We start from the raw sequence: 19297 nt of genomic DNA on the forward strand, positions 1-19297 counted from the left end.
TCCCAGCTCTCAGGGGGGCAGAGGCAGGAGAATCTCTATGAGTTCAAGGCCAGCCTGATCTACAAAGGGAGTCCAGGACAGCCAAGGCCACTCAGAGAAACCCTATCTTGAAAGACAACAAGAACAACCACAATAGAAGATAATGTTTATAATTGTATTTATATATCTTCATAAATAATATAATTGCGTATATCTATACACCAAAGGTTAGATACTTTGCAAAAACGCCTTCTTTAGTTTTCCTAACATAAAAATATGTACATGTGCACTTAGACACAAATGCATTGGAAGAAGAAGGCAGAAAAGAAATGGTGGTGCAGCTCACAGAGGGAGGACGTTTCTTCCCCAGGCCTTGTGGTGGGATGAGGATGATCAAGGGTCAGGCTGCTGCCAGCTTCTGCTGCCGTTATTGTCACATGCCCTTGTGTTGGAGCCTGCAGAACTGAATAGGCTCTGTCCGTCTGTCAGTGAAAGTAGGCATACAATGTAAACTTATCAAATGTGTCCGTGAGCAAACACCCTCTGACATTCGCTGTGGGACACCACAGTCTATAGTTGTACTTTGAGTAATCAGAGGGTTCCACTAAATTCAATATTCCAATAAGTCATGGGAGTTAGGAATCTTCTTCTGTGCTTAAACATTGACCTCAAACCTCCCTGTCTTTCTCAGCTATGCCCTCTCATGTGAGGTTGAAGCCGCTGCTGATGCCAGCACCACGTCCCCCAAACCCCGGAAGAGCATGGTGAAGAGGCTGAGCCTGTGAGTCCCGTACCCTACCCCTGTCCCCCTCCCCTGGCTCCTGGCCCTGAGAGGGCCCTGTCAGAGAGGGTAGAGGAATATATTCAGCAGCATGAATGCTCACTTAAAGGATATATCTTCTGTCATGAACAAAATGTAACAAAAGGCTCATGAGATCCTCTCTCCCCGGGATGCACCAATGTCACTCCCACCTGGACACTTCAGCAGCAGTTTTGCAGTCATCTGGCTCTCCTCTCGCCCTGACAATGTATTCTCTACTAAACGGCCTAGTGGTCCTTTGAACAATAGATTTTGTCCTTTTTTAAAAACACCCAATGTTTTTATATTGAAATGAAGTCTCAACTCTAGAGTTCTCTAGTCTCAACTCTAGGCCTTGTGGGATCCACTCCCAACCTTCCCTCTCTTACAACATGTGCCTTGGTTCCCCAAGATCCACTGCACCAACCTTCCAGCCACCCTTGCATTAAACACACAGGCATTTGCCGGCTCGGGTCTTCTCACTAGCCCTTCCTATGGCTAGAAAGGGTCTTTTGTCCCGGATAGCTTCCTCTGATGGTGGCAGGAATGTTGTCTCCTAAGACAGATCTTCCGATGGTGCTTCCTCCTCTGGTCATTCTCATTCATGCTGGCCGTTTTTCACAGTTTAGAGTGAGCAGCGTTATAACAGAAGCACTGTCCATCGTGTATGGTAATGACGAGGCCCTCTGTGGTTAGCTTTGTGAGACCTCACTCCCTTTGGATAGAATCCAGGACCTTAGACTGCCCACAGGCTTCCATCGCCCCGCAGCATCAGCACCGCCCTGCCAGCCCATCTCCATCTGTCTGTCCTCTGTTCACTCCACCCTCTTTGCTCTCCAGCCACCAGGCAGTCATTTTTAGTTGCCTTTGTTCTGCTAACTCTTCTCCCAAAGAGCCATCTGGCTCACTTTCTTACTTCCTTCAGGTGTTGAACACCTGGCTTGCTGGCTACTACAGCCTTTCCCCTTACATGTCCTTGGCCCCCTCCCTTGGTTGTCTCCAGCCTTTGTTTTTTTCCATCACATTTAACTTCTTCCAACATACTATATATTGTGTGTGTCTGTATAGAGTTTAAGCTCCGTGAAAGTAAGCCTTGCTTTTAGTTGTTGCTCTGTTCACAGAATCTAAATGCTGCCCTACCACCACAGTGATAGTGACTGTGTTTAGAATGAGTAAATTGAGGCAGAAGCTAGGGCTGTTATAAGAACAACACATGTGGGGCTGGAGAGTTGGCTCAGAGGTTAAGTGCACTGGCTGTTCTTCCAGAGGTCATGAGTTCAATTCCCAGTGACCACAGGGTGGCTCACAACCATTAAAAAAAAAAAAAAATTCAATACATGTGTTTAGAAACTCTACAACATGGTCTAGGAAACAGTTTCTATAATTAGCTCCAATCACATAGCCCAGGAGACCGAAGGAGGGAAAAGGCGGATGATGTGCTTATAATGGTAGGACCAGAATGTACACCTAATATTCGACTCAGAGTTAAGTTTACAGAAGCTTTACCATACGGTGACCTATGAAGTTACATTTTAAAGGGAAGAAAGATGGGAGAGGAGGAAGAACCAAAGGAGGGGAGAAAGGGAATGAAAAAAAAAATGTCTTTTAGACTCCGGGCTTTGACTGTACCAGTTTCTGTAGGAGCTTGATAGGATCTTCTGCTCCATAAAGTTGATCTTTAGACTTTGAGGAATCAGAGAAGGGGGTTGTTAATTCAAGGGAACTTTCCTCTTATATAGAACCCTTAATTTATAAACTTGAGTCTGACCTTTGGACTAGGTTTCCTGCATTGACCAGGGGCAATCAAGAATAAGCCTTAGGGAACATCAGCCAGTTTTCCTGGTCAAGTAGCTAAAGCTGTCCCCTTGATACTCCCCAGCCCCACCAGGGGTCTTGGATATCATTCACTGTGAGGCTCTAAGGCTTCCTGGGTCAGTGACTTGTGTGCCTGAGCAGTTCTGGAATCTTCTCAACACTGAGTCTGCCTGTGTTCCTTTCCCCAGGCTCATTGTCTTCTGCAGGACTTTCTTGTCTTCACTGTATCCTCTAGCCTCTGTTTCCTCATCTTTATTTCATGGTGCCAATTTCCAAGGATTTTTTTTTTTCCAGATCTACTCATGATTTTTTTTCTTTAATGCTTATTTAATCCTCCTGTATTTAATTTCTATGATTTCACTTACACGTGCTTACGTGCATTTTCCAACTCTCTTTTTGTTAGAGTGCCTTGATCTGTACAGATTTGATTTTTTCATGTCTTTAATGTTTTAAAAAATATTTATAAAACTTGGCCTGTGGTGGATATGTGACTATTTATCAACTGGGTGGATGACTACTTTCTTTCTGATTGTTCCCATGTCAGAAGTTCTCAGGAGTTGGTGTCTCTTGCCCATTCTGACTGTTAATGCTCTTTGAGTGGATTGGTTCTTTTCGGATATTTTGTAATTCTGTGTTGTGAGCTCAACTTTAGAAAGAAATTGTTCTCTGCAGCTTGGGTAAAAGGTGTATAGCCTTCCTGAAAGACAAATTCATCCACTCATTCCTTCATTCACTCCTCTTTTGCTACCCCCTCCCTCCCTACCTCCCTTACTTCATTCTATCCATTATTCTCAATGGTGACCCATGACTTCCTAACGTGTGGGCCCCATAGGTAGCAAGTCAGAATGAAGCGCAGGCCAGGATCATACAAGCCTGGAGACATTATTCCTTCTGTACACATTCAGGCCGGGACAGACAGGCTTCCCTGTTGTCTCCTGTGCCCATGGGAAGATGCTTTTCCAGCATATCTGTGAGTGCCTGGCTTTCTATATGAGGTTAGGCCCTAGCAACCTTTCTCTAGTGAGCAGAACCCTTGTTTCACAGTAGTGCGTCTGAGTTAAATCCATGGTCAGTTCATTCTCTATACATACATGGAAATATCAAGCAGAACTACCTTATTATGTATAATTGAAGTGTTGTAACAATTTTTTTTTTAAAAAAAAGAACAATGACTGTTTTGCCAACACTCATACCTCCCATTTCCCAACCAGAGCAGCTGCAGAAATAGCACCCGAGCTTCCGATTTTCAGTTCTCTTTTCATGCGGGGGCTGGAGGGATCGCCCTTATATCTTGCCATCTCAGCTGAAAAGGGTTTTTAATATTTCTTACCCAGTTATTTTATGGAGAAGGGGTTTGGGTTATTGTAGTTTGCCAGATGGCTGGAAGCAGAAGTGTTCTTTGGTTTCTTATCCAGCGCTCACCCACCTTTTCCAGCTGCAGGAAGTTCAAAGTTCTTTTTAGAGTAGGAAGCCGTAATAATATGCTGATATTCTGACCCTGCCACCTCGGTCCATTGACTACTAAAAGAAAGAGCACCAGGGACTTAGGAGGGCTACATCATTTAGACAACCGTATGTCATTTGAGGTTGCCATCAGCCATCATCTACTGGGACAAGACAGTCACTACCATTTGTTAGCAACATTATAGCATTTTTTAAAAACTATTCACAACAACACATATACTACTGAGAAAACATTGAGGGCTTCATCAGCCAGCGCGTGTTATTCGCTCAGTGATGGAGTCTAGGTTTGTATCAGCCCGGATGTTTGGCATTCTGTTTTCTGCAGACTGTTTCTGGGGTCTGACTTCATCACTGGGAGCACTCCCACCAAAGATCAGCCCAAGTCTACGGCCAGTGGGAGCTCTGGTGAGAGTATGGACTCAGTCAGTGTGTCGTCCTGTGAGTCAAACCACTCAGAGGCTGAGGAGGGTTCCATCACGCCCATGGACACACCCGATGAACCTCAGAAGAAGGTACATGCTAACCCTTTCCACAGGTCTCATTCCTGTTGCAGCCTCCAATGTGCTGTTTGCCATGTGAAGAAGGCCTGTTCCCAGGTTCTCCAGAAGGTGTCCGAAACAGTTCCTTCTGGGGAACCATTCCTTGGAGAAACAGCTACAAAGTACTAAGGAGGTACTAACAAATGACTTGTTCATTTGTCCCTCAAAACATTTTTATGCCCATATCACAGTGCACCAAAGGATTATGGCCCATAAAATAATACCTTATTCAAGCGAATCAGGATTGCTTGAGATAGACTAAAACATAATGGAGATATGCCAACTTTTGGTGCCATGTGCTGTCTTAGCCACGCTTGTACCACACTCACATCGCACAGGAAAGCACTCTAAAACTCAGTGACTTAGGACAATCACCATGTTTCTTGGGGACTGGCTGCTTTGGGCTTGGCTGTGCACCACAGGTTTAACCCAAGCCTGCTTCGCTTGTCAGCCATTTATTTGGAGTAATGGGCTTTCCAGAACATCCTCTTGGCATGCCGAAATATATGAAGAAGAGGGGAAGAAGCCCCACCCTATAAGCACACAGGGAGAGCCTTTCCTTGGTCATACCTACCAACATTCCATTGCTTAAAGCAGCCATGTGGTCCAAGCCAACATAAATAACTGAAGCAGGAGATATGATCCACCATCAGTGGGAGGAACCACGGAACAAATCATAGGGCAAAGGGCACAGTCTGCAGCAGGGCGAGGCGCTGATAATGATGATACAGTCTAGCACAGCAGAAATAGATGCAAGCTGTAAGCACAGCTAAAGGGGTCCTCGTACAGTCCATTTTTTTTTTCACAACTGCACAAAACAACAAGAGAAAATGTCTATGTTAGTCTACTTTCTGGTCAAGGAGCTTGGCTCAGAGAGGTCAGCTCTGCTGTGACTAGAACCCACAGCATTTTGGGGAGGGTTTTTGGCCACCGAATTTGCTCTGTCATAGCTTCTGGCCTCTTAGTTTGGACTCACACCAATGAGGAAGAATAGAGGTGACAGACCTCTCGCTTTCTTTATATCTGCTTCCCTGTGGAGGGGTACGGCTTTCCATAGCGGTCACCAGGAAGAACATCCCTCTGAGATCCCTCAAGCGGTTTCGTCACAGAGTCGCCAATCCAAGAGATTCACTTTCGGATTCACCTGGTAGAGGTGACTCAGCTGCTGTTAGAGTCGACTCAGCTGCTGTTAGAGTCCTCCCCTTTTTGCCGCTAATTGAGCAGATACAATCCTTCATGTTTCATATGTTGAAGAAAAAGCCCACAGACAGCTAACATCTGGCCATTGTCCCCCAAAATCATGTTTCCTGAACCAGGACTCTTGACATACTCCATGACTTGACATCAGTTGGATCAAAATCTAGGGTGAAGGGGCAAGGGAGATGGCTCAGTGGTAAAGCACTTGTCCCACAAATGTGGGGGCCGAGTTCAGATCCACGACAGCACACAAAGCCAGACACACGTGTGCCCTTAGAATCCCAGCGCTACACAGCAAGCGGGGAGGCAGAGACAGCCCCTCAGAAGTTTGCAGGTCAGCCAGCTTGGTGCGTGGACAGAATGGTCAACAGCTTCTCTCAGACAAGGCGAAAGGCAAGACCAACTGACACCTGAGCTTGTTCTCTCACCTCTGCACATGTGCCCTGGCATGAGCATACCTGCACTCACACATAAACACACAGGGGCACACACCTGCACTCACACACATAAACACACACATGCATCTACACATATACATCTCTCTCTCTCTCTCTCTCTCTCTCTCTCTGTCACACACACACACACACACACACACACACACACACACACATTTTTAAAAATCTAGAGTGAGGTCTCACTCATTCAGTTTTTCGGGTCTAATGTTGGATGGGTCCCGGACTCCCTGGTAGATGTCGTAGGAAAGTGACCATGGCCGTGCCACCCACACATCTCTGAGGGATTTCCATCCCTGCCCAGGAAGGAGAGGGAATCACCCAACCTGTTGGCACGAAGGTGGAACAAGCCCACACTATCCTTCTGCAAGCATGAAGGTCAGGGCTGCGGATGTAGCTCAGCGGTAGGGTGCATCCCTCGTGTGAACAAAGCCTTGGCTTCCGTCCCCAGCAGCGCGCCCAGACACACACACACAGTGTCTTTGAAACCATGCAGATGCTGCTGTTTCCACAACTCTATGTTTCTTGTGTGAGTCGTCTCTTTCATAGGCTGTGTTTATCTATCTCCAGATGAATGTTTCCCAGAGCCAGTTTCCACAGACTTAAAGACGACTGTGTGACATGGGTGCATGTAGTTTCCAAGTGGCAAAATCCTTGTGCGTCACCCAGGAAATCCCACAGCTGTGCAGGGCACCTACCTGGGCCCGGATGTCTTCCACAGTCCTAACCTGGGGTTCTGGGATGAAGTCCCCTCTGGCAGACTCCACGTGGTCTCTCTCTTCCCTGAGAGGTTGTTTTCTTTAAAAGTAAAGTGTAATTTGCATTCCTCTTTCTTTGTGCTCCTTATAATCATTTATAAACATTTGTTCTTGTGCCCTCTCCTTACCACTCAAATTCTTCCCAGGAATGTGGGAGCCCATCAGATATTCTCTTTGTAACTCATGTAACCTCAACATCCTTAAAGCTTTATCATCTCAACTGTAAATGTTGCTAGAATCGTAGAAAGTCCAAGGGAAAAGGGAAGGTAAAAATGAAAAAACTCAACCAATGTTTGGAAAACGGATCTACTTGGCTAATATACTTACAAGCAAAATTATGCTAGTAAAATGATCCATTCTGAGTAAGTGCTCAAGTTGAGTCACTTGGGAACAGAAAGAAAAATTCCAAACAACAGCAACATGTAGCTAAGCTATCTTATGATAGTCCACTGTAGATACTGCATATCGGAATTGGCATTGCAGCTTGCTGACTCTAATAGGACACTCATGCTGTAGAGCTGTCTCTAACAAGAATGCCATAGGAAGAAGCAGCCCCCAAGAAGTTAAAGATAATATGGTCCCTACTTTTTAGAAGCCACATTGTCAGAAAACCAAGTTTCTTAATCTGTTTCTGTAGAAGGGCAGATACATATAGAAGAATTTAATATTGAGTTTTAATGACTTCTAGAATACTCTATTCTAGAATATTTTAGAGGACTATTATAATTCAGCTAGACTCATTCCAAATATTTTATACATACACAATTTTCTATAAATATTGGCATTTGAACAGTTTGATTTAATAGTTTTGTGTCGGGAATACATCCTGGTGAGTTTTAAGCATCTCTTTGTCTGCTAACTAATATTGGATGCATCTTAAATATTTGATACTCAGAGACGCACATTAACTGCAGCCCACACATCTCTCAAATGACCTTGGCGTAGACCATGAAAGTGAATGTTGCTGGTCCTACCGGCAAATGTGAAAAGTTGTTAGAGCTACTCAAAGGCCGTGTACACTTTTAGGCAAGTGACTTGATTTCGCTGAATTGTGATATGATGCAGTTTTTGTACACACCCCCTCCCCGTAAGACAGTTCTGAGATCTAAGTGAGAAAGATAAATGAAAGGTCATGATCAGTCTACAGTACCAAACGTATCAAGGACATTAGCTAACTCATCGAAACACAATTTGATGAATGCTGCCCATTGCTGTGTGCTTGCTGGGTGGACACCATGGCAAAGGGGGCATGGAATGCTGCTGGTAGAAGTGAGGCTGGCTGGGTGAACCTCTATCTGGGCCTCAGGCCTCTCTGTTGGCAAAGGGGTCAGGTGACCTCTAAGGCCATCCCAGCAGAACTACATAAGCTGTGTTCCTTATCTTAAAAGCTTTTAAGCACATTTATCTCCTCCTACAAAATCTGGATGTGAAGTAGTCAGGACGGAATGTTCTCCGTAGCCTTAGTGGTGAGAATTAGTAAGCTCTTGTAAGGAAGGCTTCCAGGAATCTGTGAAGTGACTTCCCCAGCCCACATGGCCTGTATAATCTGGTATCTGCTGCCATCTCCTGGTTGACTTTCATATGGACAACTAAAAACAGGAAGTCAAAGAACCACTGTGCCATTCCTGGTTTTAGAGTGATTAACTCCCACTGAATCACGGTCACATGAGCCCATGGTCTGTGTGTCAGGAAGAGAGAGAGAGAGGGAGAGGGTGAGAGAGACAAGAGAGGAGACCCATGAGATATTGAGGAGGAACCTCCCTTACAGACCGTGGGCTCATGTGATCAACCAAAGTTGCTAAGTCTCCGTATCTACTTGTGTTTTGAAATTTCAAGGCATGCCTGGTCCAGGTTCTAATGGTTCTATTTTCTTTGGGGGGGGTCGTTAACTTTTTCAGCTCTCTGAGTCCTCCTCCTCATGTTCCTCGATTCATTCCATGGACACGAACTCCTCAGGGATGTCGTCCCTAATCCACCCCTTGTCGTCCCCTCCCACCTGCACCAACAACCCGAAGATCCACAAGCGCTCCGTCTCCGTGACCTCCATCACCTCCACAGCACTGCCTCCCGCTTACAATCAGCAGAATGAAGACACCTGCATCGTCCGCATCAGTGTGGAAGACAACAACGGGAACATGTACAAGAGCATCATGGTAAGGGACGCCCACGCACGCCCCTGTCAGTCAGTGCACAAACCGACACCCTGACCGCACACACTTGTCTGTGCGTGCACACAAAACCAGCATGAAAAATAGCAACTTCCTCCCAGTCGCAGATCAACCGTATGTTTATCTGATGGCGCAGACGTAGTAAGGTTTGCCATCCTAAGACTTGTTTAGACTGTTCATCCAGGTTGGTGTGCGTTTCGTGATGCTCAGTGCGGGTGACTATGGGACAGTAGTCCAGGGAGGATGCCATTGATTCACGCCCTTCCTTGGAACTCTTCCTATGTTGGGCTGATGACTAAACTAACATGCCTTTTCAGTAGCGTAGCCCTTGGTGACTAAGTTTCCTCCTTTGGCCATTTGGACCAAGCCTAGCTCCTGAAGTAGATGAATACCACAGAAGTGCAGTTTGGGTCAGTAAGTTAACTATGCTTAGTAAGTAAATGGGACTGAGTCTTATATGTTTCCTTCCTTCCTTCCTTCCTTCCTTCCTTCCTTCCTTCCTTCCTTCCTTTCTTTCTTTCTTTCTTTCTTTCTTTCTTTCTTTCTTTCTTTCTTTCTTTCTTTCTTTCTTTCCTTCTTTCCTACATTAGAGTAGGAAAACTCCAAAGCTACTTTAAATGATGGTAGTTCTTCTGGAGTAGATACAAGGTCTCTCACGGTGATAACCTTGACCATGTGAGGTCTTGTGGGAGATGACTAAATTCCTTAGTCTACAGGGCCTAGCCTGCACTTACTAAATCTTTTCTATAGCCAAATCTACAGTAAATTTCACGTCTGCCTTCACTGTCATCATTTGCCTCCAAGCTGAGGCCTGGGCGTGCCATAAGTAGTGAGAAGGCATTGTCTTTAACATTCCAGAAAAAACAAATAGACAAACAAACAAACCTTTGTTGAGACATTCAACGAATACAGTAATTATTGAGCATGCGTTGTTACTAGTTATTTTTCCTGGGCTTTGAGACTAGGAGAATGAATAAAACTCATTGATGGTTGAAGAAATTATAGTAGAAGAGAGATTATGTATAATCTACATATATATAGCATATCTTTATAATCTAGTGTGGTGATATGCTAATGGAAGCCAGACCAGAGTGGAAATGATCCGATAGCCTCCCAGGGGACTTTGTGTTAATTCTACAGGCAGTCAGGTCTCAGGTAGAAGAGTAGCTTCTTATTAGAAGAGTAGCTGTCTTGTGGAGGCCTGCTGCCAGCGGTGGGAGGGCGCACTGCTAGTGAGAAGAAAGCTAGGAAGCTGCTCTTTCATGCAAAGGATGATAAGAGCTTGAATGATGATCCTGTGGCTGGAGATGATAGGCAAAGCATCTTATGAGGTATTACTATAAAAGCCATTCATCCTGTTATCAGCCTTTGGGTAACTGTTGGGAGGGCACAGAAGAGGGAGGATTCCTAAGGAAGAGGGAGGATTAGGGGCCATCTGGTGGCCTGGTGGCTGTGACTGTCCAATGAGATATGAATGACTGGAGGAGGCTTCCGGGTCTGTAAGTTGGGACATCCAAATGACATTGTTTAATAGATTGCCAGAAACACACGTGCCACGGGGCTGGTGTTGGAGTCCAATAGTGCACGGCCTTCAGCCCCGTGGGCTGGGAATGGGGGTGGGATGATCAGCCAGTCGTAAAGGAATAGCTGGCAAAAACACCCAGGTTGTCAGCAGTAGTTGTGGTTTTGGCACCGTCTACTCCGGTGCTTCTGTTACATATGCCAGCCGGACAGCAGTGGCCACCGACATGACCACGGGGTCTCAGAATCACAGGACAGAGTCAGGCACCCAGCACGTACGCTGTGTGCCATGCCCATGGCGGTGGGCTCTGCTGTCAGAGGAAAACAGTTCATCTGGGGGAATCTCAGATCGAATGCGCTGTCCCGCAGTGTGTTGGGAGGATAAAAATGAGATGACTCCCCAGAGTATTCCGTCCTTGGGATAGGGACTGCCTTTGGGAGAATGGTCCCCTTCGCTGTTCCCTCCTGGGACCCTTTCTATTGCAGAGTGAAGCCTGGAGCTTTCTCTGCTGTTGATACTAGTTCTAACTATTAGTTCTTCTGTGTGGCTTTTATACTCCAGAATACCAAACATCCGAGGGAAGCCCTCACTCTAAATAGGAAGCCTTGATTTCTAAGCTGAAACCACGTCTCTCTCTCTCTCTCAGCCTCATGTTTATCCCATAAGTGTCCTTCCTTGATACCATTACTCTACCAGTCTACTTTGATTCTGTTTGGGGGTAATTTCCTTTATATTATAAAAAATCTATTTTTTTCCTCCTTTAAAATTCTGTGTGTACCAATCCTTTCCTTGTAAGTATATAAGCCAGATCTTTTGGTGATAGGCAACTTCACAGGGCCCTTATTGCTGTTTATTGAATCATAAACACCATTTGCTGCCCAGGTCAGAGGGAGGCACCTAGGCCCTGGAGGAAATCAGGCTGTGTGTGTGTGTGTGCGCGCGCGCGCGCGCGTGCTTGCACACAAAGCCCCAGAAAGCACGTTTTCTCACCTCTTGGTGAGAACAATCTGGGTTTTCATTCACTTCTTTAGTCTTTAAAGCTATCTGTCCCTCAAGATATGGCTTGTAGATGGCTGTCTTTCACGCCACCTGAGCTCAAAATCAACTAGCAGGCTGGGAGAAAGGAAACAAGGCTTGGGCATGACCAGATCCTTTGTGCTCTGATTAGAAACGGATTTTTATTGGCCTGTGGCTTACGTACAGTTACAGGGCTTAGTGCCCAGTTGTTTGAGTTTTAAAAGTCTTTGTATCTGTCTGTCCACCACCTCAAATTGAATGAAACCACAACCGGAAACTCCCGCCGATCTGCCAATCAGTGCCCTTTGACCTTGAGGCTAGTTTTCTCAGAGACGCAGGCTTTTATGTTTTATGCCATCCTTTATATCTGGTTTCTTTTACTCAGCATATTTGTGAGATTCATCTCTGTTGTCGCAGGTGTCAGCTCTCCTTTACTGGCTCAGAAGTCCTTTTGTGGACACGGGTTTTCATTTCCTTTAACAAGTGGTTTGCTGGGTCATAGAGTCTCTTGCACTTTTTCAGAACTGGCCAGTGGACAGACTTGAAGCCATTTCTTCCTATTGGTTGTCAACTAGTGTCATAGCATTACCCTGATACGTCTAGATCACACTGGCCCAGGACTCATAATTCCTTACATTTTTCATAGCTTCCTCATGTATATTCTCTTATTGGGAACTGAATTAGTGTAGGCAATTGCCATAGGCAATGTGTCTTTTTCCTGTTTTAGTGTGGGGGAGGCACTGTGATCACCACCTGCCATCTTTTGGCTACTCAGACAGAAACAGCACAAACACTCAGGAGTCCTGGTTCTTGTCTGGTCCTTACGCCACCCACTCCGCCCTTCTTTGAGAAGTATGCACCACACAAGACCACAAAGCTTGGGAAACACACGCCAAGTCTGTCCCAGAACCCATCTGTTGTCTTTGCAGTTGACAAGCCAAGATAAGACTCCTGCTGTGATCCAGAGAGCGATGATGAAGCACAATCTGGACTCCGACCCAGCCGAGGAGTACGAGCTGGTTCAGGTCATCTCAGAGGACAAAGGTGGGCATGTTCTCCTTGTGGGCCAGGTGCCAGCAGCATGCACATTTTGGATCCTAGTTGTGTGGGGCTGGGGGACATATGCACATATCTGTGTGAGTGTGCAGGTGTTTGTGAGTGTGTGCTGGAGCAAGGCTGCTGGCCAGCAAACCCAAGCAATCTTCCCGTCCCTTCCCCCGACAGGGGGGGCGTGCATGCTTGCTTTTATCCATTGAGCCACCTCTCACGCCCCCTGGTGGCGGTTTTTAAACATGCACGCGCAACAAGCAATACATCCCCCTATTTTAGAATCAGTGTCTGAAGCTGCTCCCCAGCCCCTAACTCTTGTTTGTTGTTGTTTCTAGGCTTTTCTATATAATTCCTCTCACCAATTGTTTGTGCTCCCCACGAGAAGTACGTTTTTATGAGCAGTCTGTGTATCAGGAGTGGGAAGCAGACAGAACCTTTTGGTGTTTGGGCAGGGGGTCACACACACCTTTTATTTGACATTGTGATTGCTAGTCCTTGGTGACCCGGAAGCACTCATGTCAGAATTTCAGAGTTGTAGGTTTTGTTGTTGTTTCTGTTTGTTTTGTTTTTTAATTTTGGAACTAGACTTACAGATAGTTATAGGTGCTGGGAATTGAACCCAGGTCCTCTGGAAAAGCAGCCGATGTTCTTTAAGCCATCTTCCAGCCCCAAATACAGCATTTTTTTTTTTTTAATTGTAGGTTCTGGGAATTAAACTCAGGTTCTTATGCCTATAAAGCCAGGTGGTGCCATCTCCTGACGCTCAGTTATAATATTTAAATTCAGTTGCAGTTAAAATTATAAATCTAAAAAGTGTGCTGTTGGATTCTAACATGTGGCCTACAGACCAGTGCACAGGGAGCAAGTGGATCTGAAGATCCAGTGGCTCAAAGAGTGGAAGCTGGGCCCAGCTGTGCCCAGCAGCTGAGTGGTCTCGACAACCCCCCCCCCCACCAACATGCACACACAGGGCAATTATGCAATCAGTCTGAATAACGTACCGGAGAGAGCTTTGCAGAAATGCTGCGTGCTCTGCAGATGGGAGTAGTGTTATTGTGGCCCCTCGGCAGCTGAGCAGGAGTGAGGAGACACTCCGGGTGTTAGCCCTGATGGCACACTTGGACTTCATGTGCCGGTCTTAGAGAGCCTGACCATCTTGGGCTAGCTGTGAGGGCCCAGTGTGAAGAATTCACCAGAAGCTTACTTCATGCAGATGTGCAGAAAATAAAACAACTTTGCTTTGACACAATTTGATTTCCCGCTGGTAACAGCAATGCTTGTTTATAAATTGCAGGTGTTTAGTTGGGCGTCACTGAAGTTGAATATAGCTTAAAAATTAGTGACCTAGGCACACACTGTCATAGATAGATACTGTTTAAGTGTTGAGAGGCAAACTCTGGGAAAAGTAGTGACTCAAAAGGAATAAATCATAGGGTTGACTCAGAATTATGTCAAAAATATCTTAACTGAATCCAAGTAAAGATGTCTGGAAAATGCCGTAGGTCTTGTTTAGATCATTGGACATCTTTAGACCATGGGAGCCCATGTGTGCACTCAGATGGCAGGAGGCTAGCAGGAGCTGGGAAGCCCGGGTTCTCGTTCCAGCTCTGTGGTCCTGGGACTGTCCTCTTGGTGCCCCTCCCTCCAGGCTTTCTTCAAGCTTTAACATTCTACCTCTGACCAGTCAGTCCACGGGAGGAAGTCTGACACTTTGTGCTCAGCTTCCGGTAGGGATTAAGATTTGGGTATCACACACGAGAAGGTGTCCGCCTTGCCTGGTTCAGATTATAGTCAGGAAGCAGAAGGTCCACCCAGGCCTTGCCTTGCGCCAGTCAGTGATGAGCTGCCCCGCACAGCCTGACCTGCCGCCGTTTCCTTGTCTTTCCCAGAACTGGTGATCCCGGACTCCGCAAACGTCTTTTATGCCATGAACAGCCAAGTGAACTTCGATTTCATTTTACGCAGAAAGAACTCTGCGGAGGAGCGGGTGAAGCCACGCAGTCGCACCAGCCTGACGTTGCCCAGGACAGCTAAGCGGGGCTGCTGGAGTAACAGGCACAGCAAGATCACCCTCTGAAAGGGACGGTACCCCCCTACCCGCCGAAGGCAGAAGGGGGCCGAGAGCGGCTGTGGTGACTTCTGCCAGCACCAGGGGTTGAGGATCCTTGGTGACGCCAACAGATATTTATTGAGTTCAGATGTGTACAAAGCACCATGTGGGAAGAGTGGAAGTGAATTTGACATTAAAAGGATAATTGATTCACTGAAGTTCTTGGACCTGAAAGTAGAATTCAAAATGATCCCTATTTTAAAATATATATATGTATATATACACACCTATCTGTGTGTCTGTGCGTGTGTGGGTAAAATATAGACACACACACATCTGTGTGTGTGCGTGCGTGTATGTGTGTATGTGTGTGTGTGTGTATAGATAGATAAGAGGGACTTTACAGGATATTCTGGACTATGAAAAAAAAAACCAATTTTTTTTTGCACAATGGCCTGGGAAGTTGAGGTCACTTTTTACAGGGAAATAGAAAAGACTGAGGACCTAGTCTCATGCCTTCCGTGTAAGCAGAATCAGACGTTCCAGTACAGAGTGCTCTTCAGCCAGTATTATAAGCGAAAGCTCTATTTTTGTAAAGGGAGAGGGTTGCTTTCTCAGTCACGTGCCACCGGATGAACAAACCGCAGAGGTCGGAGCGGCCACGGCTGCATGAAAGACCACCATGGAAAGGTTTGGATGAGTCAGTGGTCTCGGCCCTCTGCCTGCATCTGCCCGAGCTTCAGAGGCCTGCGTGCCTTGCTGGTCCCCATCACAGTGCCTCTGGAGTCGGCACAAGCTTGTTTCAATTTCTGGAAACCCTGCTGTGTTTCTGCATCCTCTCGTAAAGAACAGACCACAGCCATTACTGCACAAGGAGCCTCGGTCTTCCGTAACTTTTCAGCCAGAGGAGAAAGCGCAGAAGATTGGCGACTCGTTCGGACTCTTCTCTGCCTCAGACTGCCGCTACTCCATTGCCTTTCTGATTGCCTTTTGCATGTAAAAGTGTATGTCCAGAGACTTCTGCCATCTGGAGCCTTGTACCTCTCTCTATGTGCAATTCGTTCCTCAGGTGTAGGTGTTTCTACTGCGACTGACGACATTTGATCATTCAAGCCGGGGAAAGGTCTCTGTGCAGTGACCTCCCTGTTAATAACCCCTCAGAAAATGTCCCCTGCTGATAATAGCGACTGGTTTCCTTCTTTCCTTTTGTAGCATTCCTGTGCCCAAGTCACGGGGAAGGAAAGGGGCCTGTGTATACTGTCTCAGTCCTTTCTCAAAGAGGTGCATCTTTCTGGATAGAAACGGTAATGCTCTTCCTTTCTCTCCCCCACCCCCCACCCCTGTTTGCTCTCCTAGCATCCCTGTTAAGGGTCATTTTTGTCCATAGAAACACCATCATACTCTTGCTTCTGATCTGAGCTGTGCTGGGATTTGAATGAAAAAGCCATATGTGGGGAGTTGACACGTAAGAAGCGCTTTCAAATTGTTGTCCATCTCCCCTCCCCTCCTTTTTTAATTCTCCAAATACCAGTTTTTGTTCCAAAAAATAAAAGAGAATGAACCTAGAATATGACACCCAGATTGTAACAGGGAACTTTTTTTTTTCTGACCTTGTACTACAGCTTCCAAAGGTTGTGTGGGGCTTATGTTATGTAAATAGCCATGTGAATTCAACAAGAAAAACCAGGAAAAGCTCAGAGATTTGTGGAAATGGACAAAAGAGAGGGCCAGAAAGTCACCAGATTCCCTGGGTATTTCTAGGAGACTGGACTTGACTGTGGAGACTAGCTGGGTTTCAACTAGTTGGAAGGCACTTTCTTCTTTTGTTTGTGAGCCTTGTTTGGTTGGAGCTTCTGTGCAAGGAGGGGAGATGGCAAGGATCACACGGCCATCATAAAGACTGAAGGAGACCTAGCCTCAGCCTGGCTTTCTCAGTGTCAAGATCAAAAATGCAGAGCTGTTGGCCTGGTTTAGGGTGTGGCTCCCAAGACATACATGCTATGCCCCTGTGCTCACCCTGTGTAATTATACTGTATATGTAGAGCCTAGATTTATATTCTGCAATGTAAAAAAAAAAAAAAAATATATATATATATATATATTTACCTTTTTTAAAAAAAAAGACAATGGAAATTCCAAGTGGATAAAACATGGCCTCCTTTATTTAATGCCTCTTCAGTTGGTTTAACTTTGCTCCTGAGTGAACAGCTGGCCCTTGTTTCCAGCTGCTCGCACGCTTGTCTTTCTGCATCTCTAGCATCTGTTTACCTTTTGGTTAAACTAATAAACTGGTTTGGGACTTGGTTGGCATGTGCTGCCGGACCCAAGAGGCTTGTATCTGGAGTGTTAATCAGGTGGGTTCCGGGCCCAGGGTTTGCCAGCGTTCAGAGTCCTTTTCTGAATCAGCTGGCTGGGACAGAGGGACAGCAAGTGGCAGAGGGCTGTCTCCCCTGGTAGAGGTTGTAGGCTTAGAGGGAAGAGGCGTGTCTTCAGGACACACCAGGGATGTGTGCTTTGCTCTATTGCTTTTCTTAGGAGCCGTGCTGTGGGGCTGCCTATTGTATGTGTGGACCTGGGGGACGATTCTCCGTCCCTGCTGTCTCACTGAGCTCCTCTCTAATGCGGTGATGGCAGCATCTGGCCAGTTGTGAAACCTTCTGAGAGGCTCCCGAAGCAAGGACCACCTCTGTGGAACAGGGGACGTCTTCCCAGAAGGCGTCCCATCTCAGCTGACGTCACACAGCACACAGTCTCACCATTTTCATGTTGTTGCCCAGAATTATTTTCCAGCAGGTTCCTAAATTGACCCAAGCAGGTGCTTTGAAAGGGAATTGATAGTGTGGGCCTGACCATCTCGCACTTGTGACTAAATTTCAAAACCGTTTTAGAAAATGAGCTCCTCCCCCCATATGTGGAAACTGATTTTGGAGACTTTTTGCCTGAAGTAGTATCTTTAGATCACCTTCTCTGAGTCACTTTCAGGTTCACACAGTAAGGCCAGAGGAGGCTGCTGTGCTGCACAGTGCCCTGACCTTGGCAGCGTTCAGGAGTTTGCTGAAACTGTCTTTCTCTACAGATGCCTACAATTCCAATCTAAGAAGTTAGTTACATTGCTGTTTCGTTGCTGATTTCCTTGAAAGATGTCTAGAAGGGAATTCTAATGGAACTTATTTGTTGAGCTATCCTAGACTAGACAGAAGTAACAAAAAACAAACAAACAAACAGAACAAAACAAACAAACAAAGAAACGAATCTCAGTAACTTAAAGCAGAGATTCCTTTTTACAGTTGTGTGAGTGGAAGCCAGGCAAGTCTCCTTAACCAGTGACTCAGAACCCAGCTATCTCCAGCCTTTCTAGATATTTTTCCTCTTTAAGTCACAGTGAATTTTAAAATGCTTTTAGTCTTAACTGTTCTGATTGGCTTAGACCAAAGTAACAGCTGCTGCTTCATCCATCATTCATGGTCCTCTCGCTATGTCGCTTGGGCCAGCGTCCCTGCAGGGCAGGCAAGTCGCAAATAGCTGGAGAAATTGATGAGTGCCGATGTCTCTTTCTAGAATGCTCTACAGCCATCAGAGACGGTATCTAGCCTAGACAGTGAGGACCTCAGAAAGGGCTGCATAGAGCAAAAAAACTAAAGAAAAGAAGTTAAAAGGAAGATAAAATAGCAGAAGGAGTAAATTGGGCCAAAGGCAGAAAAAGTTCAACAAGGGCCGGTGTTTTAGACCATAATTTTCTAGTTACTATCGAGTCTGGGCCATTAGTATCTCTGTTCAGAAACCTGTAACCTGTGTGGAAGTATTTCGTTTCACTCAGCAGTTTGGGGAGTCTAGTTTAAATCATACCCCCACTCTTTTTTCTCTCTCCACTCCTCCTTTCTCCTTTGCCATTTGTGTGTGTGTGTGTGTGTGTGTGTGTGTGTGTGTGTGTGTGTTGGGGGGTGTTGGCGTGGGAGCTCACTATGAAGCTAAGGCTGGCCTTTCTGGGAGAGCCTGCCCTAAGCTCTCAGCCTCTGCGCTCCAGTGACTCCGAGCCCTTTATCACAGCTTCCCACGTGGACTCACTGTAGCCCTCCACCGTTTATGACCAGAACAACATGCTGTGTCACAGGTCTTGTACCCAAGCATGAGTGCCAGGGTATCATTTTTAACAAGAGATGACTGAAATTATTTCCGAATTGCTCCCATGCCTTCTCTTCAAAAATCAAGGTGCCAGATTTGAAATGGAAGTTAGTTTTCTGTAATAAATCCACGATTATCATTTATATGATAGCAAACAACCAAGCCTCCAACAGAATCTTACCTGAGAATGTACACTATATATATAGTATAGTGTACATACAAATATATATATATATACATGTATATATATATTTGATAATTTATTGAATAATTAGTATCTCAGATATTATGGATTGGAGCTATAGACTCATATATCGGGGAGGCCAAGAGAGTGAGAGCTATCAGACATTTTGTTGGTACGTATG

The 19297-nt window shown here is 45.8% G+C and overlaps 1 protein-coding gene across 3 annotated transcripts in view; it reads left to right on the plus strand.

The window, feature by feature from the left end:
- The window catches only part of Rgl1 (ral guanine nucleotide dissociation stimulator like 1), a 257004-nt gene extending 240621 nt beyond the window's left edge, over nt 1-16383 (plus strand). For all 3 annotated transcript variants that reach the window (XM_055624477.1, XM_055624479.1, XM_055624478.1), the window contains 5 exons: nt 671-760; nt 4383-4569; nt 8902-9156; nt 12640-12754; nt 14650-16383. In XM_055624477.1, the coding sequence (XP_055480452.1) occupies nt 671-760; nt 4383-4569; nt 8902-9156; nt 12640-12754; nt 14650-14837 (835 nt within the window). In that variant the 3' untranslated portion in view covers nt 14838-16383. The remainder of the gene's footprint in view (nt 1-670; nt 761-4382; nt 4570-8901; nt 9157-12639; nt 12755-14649) is intronic.
- Nucleotides 16384-19297: the final 2914 nt, after the last annotated feature.

This window comes from Psammomys obesus, unplaced genomic scaffold (assembly GCF_907164565.1).
Source record: "Psammomys obesus unplaced genomic scaffold, mPsaObe1.curated_primary_1811, whole genome shotgun sequence".
Lineage (NCBI taxonomy): Eukaryota > Metazoa > Chordata > Mammalia > Rodentia > Muridae > Psammomys > Psammomys obesus.